The 14,731-nt window shown below is 41.5% G+C and overlaps 1 protein-coding gene across 3 annotated transcripts in view; it reads left to right on the top strand.

Annotated features, from left to right (window-relative positions):
• hrob (homologous recombination factor with OB-fold) overlaps positions 1 to 14,360 on the top strand; it is a 66,641-nt gene extending 52,281 nt beyond the window's left edge. For 2 of the 3 annotated variants that reach the window (XM_072487123.1, XM_072487121.1), the window contains 4 exons: positions 1,340 to 1,425; positions 2,224 to 2,346; positions 5,245 to 5,452; positions 13,879 to 14,360. In XM_072487123.1, the coding sequence (XP_072343224.1) occupies positions 1,340 to 1,425; positions 2,224 to 2,346; positions 5,245 to 5,452; positions 13,879 to 13,934 (473 nt within the window). In that variant the 3' untranslated portion in view covers positions 13,935 to 14,360. Of the gene's footprint in view, positions 1 to 1,339; positions 1,426 to 2,223; positions 2,347 to 5,244; positions 5,453 to 6,865; positions 8,794 to 13,878 lie in introns of those variants that run through there. The other variant, XM_072487124.1, reaches the window with a different exon arrangement.
• Positions 14,361 to 14,731: the final 371 nt, after the last annotated feature.

The raw sequence follows: 14,731 nt of genomic DNA, 5'->3' as shown, positions 1-14,731 counted from the left end.
CCCCCCACCCCCAACATCGGTGGTTTCTTACTTGACTTAATCGAGTGTCTTTTGACTATCCTTGAGCATTTCTAACCACTTTGCCTCATTGAAAGCCCTTGCCTTTAACAAATCCTGACTACTAATGTAAAAAAAAATTTGCTTTTCTCGCACTGCAAGCTGGGCCTTGGTTCTTGACTCTTAATTGTCCTGGCCACAAGCTCCTAGCAAAAATCTGCTTTTCCATACTGAAACTAGCTTCATTTGAAAAGTGTTTCATCCACCGACAGCTGGGAACCTCCTGAGATGATGCGACTCCCCTATTGTCTTATGTAAAATGCCCGTGATTTCCTTTTTAAACATAGGCAGATCAACCATTTAAAGGCGATACTTGAAGAAAATTACTTTTATATCTCTTTTTCCTGGAAGAATGGCCATAAAATTCTGATATATGACAAAAGAAATGTCTAATAAGGCGGCGCAGTGGGTTAGCCCTGCTGCCTCACGGCGCCGAGGTCTCAGGTTCGATCCCAGCTCTGGGTCACTGTCCGTGTGGAGTTTGCACATTCTCCCCATGTTTGCGTGGGTTTCGTCCCCACAATCCAAAGATGTGTAGGCTAGGGGGATTGGCCACACTAAATTGCCCCTTAATTGGAAAAAATGAATTGGGCACTTTTTTTTTTTTTTTTTTTTTAAACATTTTTAAAAAAAGATATCTCTAATACTGTGGATAAGTGGTTTACAGATTATCAAGATGAACAAATTATTTGGTTCGTGTTTTTCCTTTGGAAAGGGATGTGTGGGGGTGGAGTGGTTTCTGTCTACATATTCGCCATCCTTTACCAGGTGTCTTTTTCTTAACATAGTGTATTCTGAAGTTTTAAGATTCAAAATAATTATTTGCTTTAATTCCACCACAGATGGATTTACATTCAAAATTTAAAAAATTCCAAATGCGATTGGAGCAAGACAAAGTTCTGAGCTGGTCCTGAATTTTGTATTCAAATTTAAGCACCAAGATTAGCATCTAGGACAGGAAAGCAAATCCGATACTTGATCAAATTAATAGAAGTCAGCTAGCATAGGATCTGTCAAGTTAATCGACCATGGAAATCTTTCATTTGGCAGTATCTTCCCTGAAATTGGTAATCAAAATTTGATAGTACTCTGAGAACTATCTGCTTGCTTTCTATTCCCCTTTAGAAAAATTAAAGAATAAACATGCTTAAAGGCCTTCCAGAGGCATCTGTACAATTGGAGCATTATAAATGATGGAGGCTATAAAGTCTCTTGTTTGGCAGTTGATGGCTGCTGGGAATTTGTTTCTTTGAAACTTAGTTTTTTCTGTTTACTTGCACAGGAGAAATGCAAGGCACCATTCACAGACAGCTTCTAGTTGAACAACTGAACAATCTAAAGGTTGGAACAGTGCTTCTCTTGAAACAGGTTATTAGCTCTATACTTAACTCTTTAGAATTATGGGGTAATTAATTTTACTATCAATGCCAACTGTAGAAAGTTATTGGGGCGTGTTGCGGCTTGTGCAGATAATGCCAGTTGTGCCCAATGTGAGTTTAATGTTCCGTGAATGATTAACATTAGTGAAGCAAAAATAGAAATTCAGGCAATTATCGGACGAGTCTTCATTGTCTTTCAATTTCCCTTTGTCCATATGTTGGCCCTTATAATGCTAGATGATGAATCGTGATCTGATGCTGCCTGTCAACTAATTAGGATCATTTTGCTTGGATAGATGGCTAGCTCGTGCTGCAACTCCAGAAAGATTGCTGAGTAACATTGGGAGCACGAGCTTTGTGATTGGCAGTGTAGCTTGGTCACAGAAAACAGCTAACTTGGGTGGCATGATGTTGCGGATTCTTTCCAATTATCATAAAGCATTTAACACTGCTTGTGCACTAGCAGTACACTAGAATATGATGTTGCCACCTGTGTGGATGCTAATGTTAGCTGTTGAGATGGTATACATACCTATACAATATATAAATCTTGATCAGTGGTGCTTTAGCCTGTCAACTAAGTAAAATATAATATATTCTTACAGGTGTATCTCCCAAAATAGTTAAATACCTGAAAGATGCACCTTAAACAATTTTGATTTGGCTTGTCTTTCTATGGGATGTAAATAATCCTCAGTTGACTGTCTGCAATGAGTCTAAATGTAATTTCTGAAGTTGAAAAGACCATTTTCTCAACACTAACCAGCATTTTTACTTCTGGTTTTAGGTTGGTGTATTTTCTCCATCACTTAGAAATCATTATTTGAATATAACACCAAGCAACGTGATAAGAATTTATCCACAAGATGCTAGTGAATGCATTCGTTACCAGCTGGTACAGAGTCCCCAGGTAAGAATATTAGTATGTACTTCATGCAACTGAGTAGATACTGCAGTACTGTGTGAAAGAGGTAACTGGCCAGTAGTAGCACTGTATCCATGAGTGGACCTACATTGAGATTGCTAACAAACCTGCCCCCAGGAGCGTACCTTTTTTTCCCCAGAACTCTTGCTATGAAACTCCCTGTTTGCCAAGTCTCCTGTCACTTGTACTCTTAAAGCAGTTAAAATCCATGCTGTTAACTAATCACTATTTTGTGGTGTAACTTGTCTCTCCCAGTTTTAATGATATTCTGCACTATAATCGTGAATTGGCATCCTAATAAAAGAAAAAGAAAAGTAACCTGTACTGACCTGTTGAACGTAGTGTGCTTGCATCTACCAGTCTATCCAATCTTCCCTCATTCCAGAAATCTGGCTACTAAATCTTTCCACTCCACCCGAGACAAGTATATTCTTAAGTCAATAGAAATGTACATGGTACTGCATGTATGCTCTCATTAAGGGCCTATATAATTGCAGTAAGACCTTTTTTCTTACTCCAATTCGTACAAAGACCAATGTGCCATTTGCTTGCCGACTTGCTTGCTATATCCACATATTAACATTATTTGTGTACAAGGACACCCAGATCCCTCATACTAACATTTCCCAGTCTCCCACCAATTTAAAACAAAAGTTCTGCTTTACTAGATTTTTTAACACTTTTTGTTTTTTATCGTACCTGACAACTTCACACTTTTCTCCCTATTCTATTCCATCTGCTTCATTCTTGCGCTTTTATTTAATCTGTAATATTTCCCTTTGCTGGCTAGAACATAACATTATAAATAGGTGCAGGAGAGTACCATATGGCCCCTTCCGAATATGATCTCTCCATTTTCCTGCCTGTTTCCTCAATCCTTTGATTCCCTGAGTTCAAAAATTGATCAATCCCAGCTTTGAATGTACTCAACGATGGAGCCTCCACAACTCTCCCGGGTAGGGAAATTGCTCCTCTTCACAGTCCTAAATAACTGACTGACTCCTTATCTTGCGATTCCTCCATGTTTGAAATTCCTAAACTCGGGGAACCAACCTCTGTGCCTCCCCTGTCAAACCCCTTCAAAATCTTGTATGCTTCACTGAGATCATCTCATTTTCTAAACTCCACCCAATTATTCAACCTCTCATCTCAGGAACCAATTATCTTTGGAACCAATCTAGTAAATCTACACCAAGCTGCCGCCAAGCTAGATTTATCCTTCATTGGGTAAGGAGACCAAAACCGCAAACCATATTCCAGTGTTGTCTCACCAGAGCCCTTGTACAATTATGTTGAGACTTTCTTGTTCTTGTACTTCTATCCCTTTGCAGTGAAGGCCAACTTGCTATTTGCCATTCTAATTGCTTGCTGTACATTGCTTGCTAACTAGGGCATAAGTTTCTCTGAATATCCAATTTTCAAAGTTTTGTGACTAAAACTAAAAGGCTCTGTTTTTCCATTCTTATTACCAAAAGTAATAACCTCGCACTTCTGAACATACACTTCACCTGCATCCTTGTTGCATACTCGCTTATCTCTTTGCAACTTCTACGCCCTCTTTGGCGCTTATATTCCTGACTAGCATTGAATCATAAGCAAAATGGATTACATTACTCAGCCTCTTCATCTAGGTCATTAATATATAGTAAAGCTGAGACCCCACTGCCAATCCTTGTGCTCTCCAGCAGTTACCACAAGCCAATTTGCTACTACCTGTCTATTAGCCAATTTAATTCATGCTAACATGTTACCGCCAAATCCTGAGCCATTATCGTGTATATTAACTTTTGCATCCTCGCCACAAGCTTGATTTCCTACCTAACTCTATAGTCAGAAAACTTGGACATATTCATCCCTTCATCTGAGTCATTGATGTCGATATCGATGTCGACTAAGTAGCCGACCCAAGCACTATCCTTGCGGTGCCCCGTGAGATAGAGCCTGCTCCATCCAAAACAACCTATTTATTTCTGCTGTCTGTTCTTGTTGGTGCACAATTTCCTCCAATCCCATGAGTCCTAATTTTGAGTGATGTCTTGTGTGGCACCCAATTGAATGTATTTTGAAAATCCAATCACACTATGCTCACTTATTCTCTCTCTCTCTCTCCTACCCTGCTGGTTACAACCTCAAATTGGTTGGGAGTTGGTTCTTTTGTTAAACATTATTTCCCTTACATAAATGTGTTGACGTTGTCCAATCTTATAATGCTGTTCTCATTCCTAATAATAAAACATACAGTGCAGAAGGAGGCCATTCGGCCCATCGAGTCTGCACTGACCCACTTAAGCCTTCCCTTCCACCCTATCCCCCCTAACCCAATAACTCCTAACCTTTTTGGACACCTAAGGGCAATTTAGTGTGGCCAATCCTGCACGTCTTTGGACTGTGGGAGGAAACCGGAGCACCCGGAGGAAACCCACGCAGACACGGGGAGAACGTGCAGACTCCGCACAGACAGTGACCCAGCAGGGAATCGAACCTGAGACCCCTGCACACAAATCATAATGACCTGATGATTATGCTTCAGAGACTTGTAACATATTTCTCAGAGCATTTACCTGCATGGAACTATCAGCAGAAACAAGGTGAATATATTTTGTGGTGAGCCAAGGCCCTTTGATAAACTAACAAATTAGGCCAGCGAAGATAAATTGGCTGGGGGACCCTTTTGAGGAATACTTTTCAACTTTTGAGCCCGTCATGTCCAAAATCTGAACCCCTGGAGCTGCTTGCATGATATCTTTATGTAGAGGTCTTGAATGATTCAGGTAGTTGTCCCAACAGCTGGTGTTGCTACCTCATCTTGGTGAGTGGAGTGTTTCTCCAGGAGAAATTTGATCTTGAGGGCAATTTGATTTAAGATATTTTCCTTATTTTCAGAACCACATTGCACACACCTTTGACTGGCTGGCCAAGTCTCCTTCTGAACCTAGATGTGATTCTTTGATCACAAACCAAAATTTCTGCACAGCCACTACATCATGTGATTCTCAGACACTCCCTTCCAGTACAGGGAAGGAAAGCATGGAAATATCTGTATGTAAAGCTGCTGCATTGCCAGAACATTGTAATGAAGACTGGGAAGCAGGTAGGTCAGATGTTCCTGGAACGTGTTTAAATCATTTGCATACAGATGACATAAATACTCGTTATTGGTTCAGGGTAAGTTTCAGAATTGTGCATTGTCCTAAGATGATCTTGAGCAAAATGCTTGCATAAGCACTAATTCCATAATGGAACTCCTAAAATCCATAAAATTAATCATGCCAAATAATTCATTGATTCCTAATAAACCGTTGTTTATGAAAAATCTTTTTTTGAATTAAGCTGCATGTGTTTAAGATCCAGCAGTTTGCTGTCTTTTTGATGAGTTGGGTATTGTTTTAAATGCCAGCAATGCAGCATTACGGTGGGAAAACATGATTTTCAAGCTGATAAGTTGTTGGAACTCCTGCAGTTTCAGATAGCATTATTCCACGCTAACTTGTTATGGAAAATATATGGTATCTGATTCATTGATTCAGTATCGCTCAACGTGTATTGCTATGTCTATAAATCAGTGGCTACTCGCCCCCAAACCTACAGATACACATTTCAAATCATAAAGGTCCAATATACATTTCTTTTTAATATAGAAGTTTCCTCCACTCCCCAAATCATTTCCTGTTTTGTGGTGTAAGAGTGAGATGATGCTTTATCATGGCTTGTGTGCCAAAACTACTTGGGTAGAAAATTGCAGGAACATAATCTGCGCTCACCTTAGATAGTTAGATCTGAAGATGCAGGTTCGTGAAAGATGAGTGTATGTTAAACGTAATGATGCTGTCTGTCCCTTGCTCATTTCCATTCATACACCCGCCAAACAGCCAGCCAATTTATAAAGATTTACTTTTGCCAATGTTTAGGTGAAACACTTCAAAGGAAAAGTGAATAATCTTCCTGAACAAAGGCATTCTGAAAGAGGAAAGGTTAATAGGTAGTCCTCATTTGTTTTAAAAGTCCATCTTTCAAAGCATACGAAATGCAGAGATGAGAGCAACCTGAAATCGAATACAGTATTTTCATGACATCATAATCGATCTCCGTCTACAGTCAGTCTGACGACTTATACAAAATAAAACAAGTTAAGCTGTTTCTGCAGATAAATAGTTTCTGCCTTGCTGTACTAAGAGTACATTACAGTCAATTGCTGGTTACTTACTTATTTCCTAGACATGAGTGTTCATTATCAATTTTGTGTTAATTCATTAGCTCTTCACTGCAAAGATCTGACGATTGTTTAATGCATTTCCATTAAGAATTAAATAACATCTGATACAAAATATATTATTAATAGCTTCATGCTGAATGAAGAATTTATCCCTTCACCAGATGGAGTTGCTTTCTCTATTCTCCAGCCCATTCCAGAGCCAGCATAATAGAGGATCTAGTGTATTAGTAGGTTGGAACAAACTCCTCGAACATTTTAAGTGACTGGTGCTGTATGCATTGCCTTATTTAGAACTGTAGCCATCTGGGATGGCCACTTACAAAGGAAACATGAATACTCGCAAAGTCTTGAGGGAAATATGGCCAATACAGGATTCCGGCAAACCCAGAGCCTAAATGTATATTTGCTAACCAAGAACCAGACAGTATCGAAATCCCTAGTCGCTTTGCATTCTAATGACCCATTCCCCCAGGACAAAGGACTGGTACTCGGGTATCAGATACAATTCCAGACACATTGGCGCCACTCCCTTCACCCAGGAAGCTCAAACAGCCAAGGTCAATGACCACTCAGGACACGCCCAGCCATCAAGGCGCCTGCCCCTTTATTGGCTCAAATCGAAGGCAGTAATCGAAGCCTGCCGAATTATTGGATCCAAAGCCAAGGACCGCCCAAAAGTGCACGAAACCCCAAAGGATAAAGAGAGACACTGCCATGTGTTCCATCTCTTTTGGCCCTGGCACACCGGCACTCTTCGGCCTGGCCTATACCTGAAGCCAACTGCAGCATCACGACCAGAAGCAAGTTCAAGATCAACGATCGCTACCAGACAGATGAGCCCAGCAGAACCAAAGTTACTTCTCCAGACCCAGCCACTCCAGATCCGAACAAAGGCCTTGTTCCTCTGCCAAAGCCAGGTGCCTGAAAGTTAAGTACAGATTGATGTAGTGTTAGGTGTAATTTAGCTTGTAGAGTTTTTATGTTGCATGTGTGAGTTAATCTTGTGTGTAAATAAACCATTATTGAACTTGAACTAACTGACTGGTTGTTGGGTCTTTGATCAATATCCAGTTGAACCTTGTGGTGGTATTATCTGATACCTGGAGACTCTGAACAGCAATACCGCTCAATATTAAGAAGGGCAACATTATTGGCATCTCCGGTGCAGAATTGGCAACTGTTATTAGTGATGCTGGTGGGATAGTATTCCACTCATCAAAATCGGCAACAGAACCAAAACTTTATCTTGCCATTGCCTGAATCTGCACCGCAACCAGTTGCATAATTTATTGTGCTTGATAGTATTAAAAATGTGCGTAATTTAGTCATGTTGTTCAAGAGTGAACATATGAAGGGGTTACTCAGCTGGCATGTTATCTGGAATGGTTTGAACCTTTTCCATAAACATTGTTCCTAATTCTGTGAATATTACATTCATATTCAATTCATGCTCCTATGTGCATTTATCTCTTTTTATATGTGAAGGGAGTCACCAATATGTAATATTTGGTTATAAATATTAGAAGTTGATTGAGTAAAGCATCCTGAACGTATTTTTTAATTAAAGGCACTGAAAAAGTGTAATTAATTAGTTTATTGATCAAAGAGAAGACAAAAGATGCGGTTTCTTTCCTGTATTAAATATAATGGAGAAACAGCATCCCCTGCTGCCAGCGACAAGTAGATCTGATGGGTTCTGTGCTTGAAAAAGATATCTTGTGTTGATCCGGCCTATTTTGGGCAATAACCATGCTGAAGATTCAGTTCCCCATGTGCATATAATCCTGTAATAAGTGAAATCATTTAAGAATGAAAACATATGCTGTCATTTGGTATTTAAGTGCTCTCAATTTCTTTTCTGGAACATGTATTTCAAAACACTTGACAATAAAAATAATAGCTTTGGAAATCCATTGTCTACTTGCCGTGTGATTCTAGTCTGTTTGAAATCCTTTACCAGCTGCGTGCAAGGCCAAACTGGCCATATGGGAAATGGGAAGATTTTCTAAGTGAGCTTGTGAATCTCTCCATAACACTATCTATTTTCTTTTAACCCTTCTTTCTGAGAATCATAATGAACTTCACTCCCCAGAGCATGTCTGTCTCATTAAATCTCCGGTTGATGCAGGTTTTTGCATCTTGTGTACAACGTGTTCCTACTGGATATCACAGTAAATCGGTGTAGCTCAGTTTAAGTCCACTGTGCTTTTGTCAAATTGAAGAAAATGAGTATTGCTCACCTACATTGAGCTGGATCATTATTGAGCACAATGTTTGACATGATACCACATTAATACTTGTGAAGAAAATGTAAGCAGATGGTACTGAGGAGGATGTAGCTGCACAGATGGACAGCTAACAAGTGTAAAGCTACAAGTGTTAATGGATTCCATTCAGATAGGAGGGATGAGAGTATGGTTTGCACCAGAGGTTTGCACTGGGACTCTGTTTTCCATTTCCATTTTATATATAATTTAGACTACGGGTACAAGGCGTATTGTTTTCTGAGAATAGCGAACTGAGGAACATTGGGCGGTATTAGTTGGAAGGTATTTATCATAAATGAGTGCAATTGAGAAAAGAATATTAAAATATATACACGTTTTAAATTTAAGATGTTTAACAAAATGGAGGAGCAAAGATTTCTAGAGGTACTAATTTATTGATCTTTTGAAGTGTTGAGTGCTGATTTAAAACAAAGATTAAATGCAGCTGCGATTCTGAGGTCAATGACCATAAAAGGAAGGAAACTGTTGAATTTGGACAAGCCATTGGGCAGGCTACTAACTTATTGGATACAGTTCTGGGTACACAATCATAAAGTTGTATACGTAGAATTTGTTGGGGTATTATCTGAATGAGAGATTATAGTTCTGAAGAGATGGAAAATTGAGTCTATATTTGAATAAAGTAGGTTAAGACGGGCCTACTTTAAGTTTATTATGTTCTGAAAGATTTTGACATAGTTAGCAACGATATCTCTTTTTAGTGCTGGGTGACAAACCTGTTCCAAGCGGATATAAACAGGTGATTATCCCCTGTTGGAACAAATACTGGCGCAGGCTCAGGGGGGACAAATGCTGGTGCAGGCCAAGTGGGGAACAAATACTGGCGCAGGCCCAGTGGATCAAATGACCTCCTATGATTCTGTGATTACATGGGATTCTGGAATCTTTATAGTGTTTTGGAGTTTGCAACTCCATCAATTGATGACCATTTCACCAACACAATTTTATTAAAGAGCCCAAGAATGGGGCTGGAAATGTATCGCCACTCCTTCACTGTTGTTGAGGCAACATCCTGGAACTCCCTCCCTAACAGCACTGTGGGTGTACCTACACCTCTAGGACATCAGTGGTTCAAGAAGACAACTCACCACCATCTTCTGATGGGCAATAAATGTTGGTCGAATCAGCAACGCCCACATCCCGTAAATGAATTTTTTAAAAATAGTCATTTTGGCATTCCCTTTATCACAGAACTTCACAAACTTTATTGAGTTCTTTGAGAAGGTGACCAAACAGGTGGATGAGGGTAAAGCAGTTGATGTGGTGTATATGGATTTCAGTAAAGCATTTGATAAGGTTCCCCACGGTAGGCTGCTGCAGAAAATACGGAGGTATGGGATTCGGGGTGATTTAGCAGTTTGGATCAGAAATTGGCTAGCTGGAAGAAGACAAAGGGTGGTGGTTGATGGGAAATGTTCAGACTGGAGTCCAGTTACTAGTGGTGTGCCACAAGGATCTGTTTTGGGGCCACTGCTGTTTGCCATTTTTATAAATGACCTGGAGGAGGGCGTAGAAGGACGAGTGAGTAAATTTGCAGATGACACTAATGTCGGTGGAGTTGTGGACAGTGCGGAAGGATGTTACAAGTTACAGAGGGACATAGATAAGCTGCAGCGCTGGGCTGAGAGGTGGCAAATGGAGTTTAATGCAGAAAAGTGTGAGGTGATTCATTTTGGAAGGAAAACAGGAAGACCGAATACTGGGCTAATGGTAAGATTCTTGATGTGGAGATGCCGGCGTTGGACTGGGGTGAGCACAGTACGAAGTCTTACAACACCAGGTTAAAGTCCAACAGGTTTGTTTCGATGTCACTAGCTTTCGGAGCGCTGCTCCTTCCTCAGGTGATTGAAGAGGTCTGTTCCAGAAACACATATATATAGACAAATTCAAAGATGCCAAACAATGCTAGGAATGCGACCATTAGCAGGTGATTAAATCCTTACAGATCCAGAGATGGGGTAACCCCAGGTTAAAGAGGTGTGAATTGTATCAAGCCAGGACAGTTGGTAGGATTTCGCAGGCCAGATGGCGGGGGATGAATGTAATGCGACATGAATCCCAGGTCCCGGTTGAGGCCGCACTCATGTGTGCGGAACTTGGCTATAAGTTTCTGCTCGGCGATTCTGCGTTGTCGCGGGTCCTGAAGGCCGCCTTGGAGAAGTGTTCCCCGACTGGAAGGGAACATTCCTGCTTGGTGATTGTTGTGCGATGTCCGTTCATTCGTTGTCGCAGCGTCTGCATGGTCTCGCCAACCTCATGATGCTCCACTTCTCCAGCTTCCACCCTAAACACATTAAAGAAGCCATCCCCTATGGACAAGCGCTCCGTATACACAGGATCTGCTCAGACGAGGAGGAGCGTAACAGACATCTACAGACGTTGAAAGATGCCCTCGTACGAACGGGATATGGCACTCGACTCATCGATCGACAGTTCCAACGCGCCACAGCGAAAAACCGGACCGACCTCCTCAGAAGACAAACATGGGACACAACCGACAGAATACCCTTCGTCGTCCAGTACTTCCCCGGAGCGGAGAAACTACGTCATCTTCTTCACAGCCTTCAACACGTCATTGATGACGATGAACATCTTGCCAAGGTCATCCCCACACCCCCACTACTTACCTTCAAACAACCGCGCAACCTCAAACGAACCATTGTTTGCAGCAAACTACCCAGTCTTCAGAACAGTGACCACGACAGCACACAACCCTGTCATGGCAATCTCTGCAAGACGTGCCAGATCATCGACATGAATACCACTATTACACGTGAGAACACCACCCACCAGGTACGCGGTACATACTCGTGCGACTCGGCCAACGTTGTCTACCTCATACGCTGCAGGAAAGGATGTCCCGAAGCGTGGTACATTGGCGAGACCATGCAGACGCTGCGACAACGAATGAACGGACATCGCGCAACAATCACCAGGCAGGAATGTTCCCTTCCAGTCGGGGAACACTTCAGCAGTCAAGGGCATTCAGCCTCTGATCTCCGGGTAAGCGTTCTCCAAGGCGGCCTTCAGGACCCGCGACAACGCAGAATCGCCGAGCAGAAACTTATAGCCAAGTTCCGCACACATGAGTGCGGCCTCAACCGGGACCTGGGATTCATGTCGCATTACATTCATCCCCGCCATCTGGCCTGCGAAATCCTACCAACTGTCCTGGCTTGATACAATTCACACCTCTTTAACCTGGGGTTACCCCATCTCTGGATCTGTAAGGATTTAATCACCTGCTAATGGTCGCATTCCTAGCATTGTTTGGCAACTTTGAATTTGTCTATATATGTGTTTCTGGAACAGACCTCATTCACCTGAGGAAGGAGCAGCGCTCCGAAAGCTAGTGACATTGAAACAAACCTGTTGGACTTTAACCTGGTGTTGTAAGACTTCGTACGGTAAGATTCTTGGCAGTGTGGATGAGCAGAGAGATCTCGGTGTCCATGTGCATAGATCCCTGAAAGTTGCCACCCAGGTTGAGAGGGTTGTTAAGAAGGCGTACAGTGTGTTGGCTTTTATTGGTAGAGGGATTGAGTTTCGGAGCCATGAGGTCATGTTGCAGCTGTACAAAACTCTGGTGCGGCCGCATTTGGAGTATTGCATGCAATTCTGGTCGCCGCATTATTGGAAGGATGTGAAAGCACTGGAAAGAAGAAGCGTTAGAGAGAAGGTTAAGAGGTGACTTGATTGAGGCATACAAGATGATCAGAGGATTGGATAGGGTGGACAGTGAGAGCCTTTTTCCTCAGATGGTGAGGTCTAGCACGAGGGGACATAGCTTTAAATTGAGGGGAGATAGACATCAGACAGATGTCAGAGGTAGGTTCTTTACTCAGAGTAGTAAGGGCGTGGAATCCCCTGCCTGCAACAGTAGTGGACTCGCCAACACTAAAGGCATTCAAATGGTCATTGGATAGACATATGGACGATAAGGGAGTAGTGTAGATGGGCTTTAGAGCGGTTTCACAGGTCGGCGCAACATCGAGGGCCGAAGGGCCTGTACTGCGCTGTAATGTTCTATGTTCTGCAACCATTAATCTCTTAGCCACTCCTCATCTGCTTTTCAATGCCCATATTCCAGAAAAACCTTTTCTACCTTCATCTTGCTCAATCTCTTAATATGGCTTTTGTTATTTCTCCCTGAGATGTAAACTTGATCGTATATGGTGCACCGTTCTTTCAGCCATCCATTATCAGGCTACGTACACTGCTATTGAGCTTCATTGTCCCTTTGACAAAAACTTCTATTAGTCCATGATTGCCCTAGATAGCAACATAGCCCCTGGCTTATGTTCTTTGTGACCAAGTGTCAACCCAACGTAAGCCTCCTTTGCAGAGACAGCAGCAACTCTGTACAACTGGCAAAATTATTTACAATACATAAGTAGGCAACTGTTTGTGGAGGGGGGGGGGGTGGAGACTGGGGAGGTAGATATACATTTGGGTGCCGGAGAATCAATTACAGAGGGCAATACTCGAACGGGTCTGGTGTTGGTGTTGTCACTTGCTTCTCCCAGACGGATCTCGCTGCTGTTGTCTCGCGCTCACCTCCGTTTCAGCCGTTTCTCCCGTCTTTCGCCTGTATTCTCCTCCTTGTTCTCTGTTCATGTACATGCCAAGTTCATTATAGTTTCCCGTGCCCTCCTTCCGGCTATTATTTTGGCATCTTGTCTGTGCTTTTCACTTTTAGTTTGCATTGTAGTGTGCCCTTCCCCACCCATTTGTCACCTAAATACAAACCATTCTCCCTCAAGGTCCAAAGTTGTTTACTGGTATGGGTTTAAGGAATTTATGAATATAATTCATCAATAAAATAGTTAACACCAGTTTCATCTGTACATGCCTAAATATTCACTTTTCCTTGACTATTCTGCCATTAGGCAAATATATTTTTATTCTGGTGTCGTTGCAGAAATCTATGAATTATACTTTGCTTATTTCCTATGTATGTTTTTAACCTGAAATTAAAATAATCTATTTGCCTGAAATTTTACTTCTCTTTTGCAGATGGTCTTGATTGCCTGATGGCTGAACTGCCAGAGGAATTTTTCACCCCTCTTTAGAGCCTCATTAGACGGCCCTGTGCGAAACATGGAATTGAATCCAGGCTGGTTTATTATTTATTTGTTTTGTTTCTGCTTCAGCCGATAATTGTGAGCTACAAGTCTGTTTCCATGTCCACTGGAAATTGGATTAATATGAGACAGCAATCACTTCAATTAGGACCAGATATTACCTCCATTTAGGGAGGAGATGTTTTCTCCTGGATTATAAATCTGGCTTGGAAGTGAGGCCAGATATACTGTAACAGAATCCTGCATTACTGTAAAATATACTTTTAGTGCATGTAAAGTGAACTGAAGTGTTAATCTACTTTACAATTTGTAATTATTCAGTTGAAGCCGGAGGGTTTTTGCTAAATTTTGCTGTATAAATGAGAAAAGAATGCTGATTTTGGACATTAATTAAAATATGGATTTTGCTGGAAATATTTTTGTTCCTTTGACTTAGAAATACTTGGAGCCTTTATTGGTGGACCAAATTCTTAAATTAACAGGCAATTAAAATTCATTGATCCTGTCACAAATTCTGTTCCGTACTACTTTTCCAGACTCCTTATTCTGTAGTTTCTGCTTCTGTAAGGGATATTGTTCTGGACTCCAGTGCCATTCTACATTCGTTGAGCTGGAGACCCATTTGCCTTTAGGCAAGGTGAACTGGAGCTTTCATAACTGAAATGTTCTTCCGAATACTCCACTTAGCAGCTGGGGCATTGCCTGCCTCATTTTCTGTTTGTCACTTCAGCTGTTCTATGTATTTGAGATTAACAGAGGTGCACGTAATGACAAACCATGATGTT

This window comes from Scyliorhinus torazame, chromosome 21 (genome assembly GCF_047496885.1).
Source record: "Scyliorhinus torazame isolate Kashiwa2021f chromosome 21, sScyTor2.1, whole genome shotgun sequence".
Taxonomy (NCBI): domain Eukaryota; kingdom Metazoa; phylum Chordata; class Chondrichthyes; order Carcharhiniformes; family Scyliorhinidae; genus Scyliorhinus; species Scyliorhinus torazame.
The sequence above is the reverse complement of the archived record's forward strand: the minus strand, read 5'-3'. Positions and strand labels throughout refer to the sequence as shown.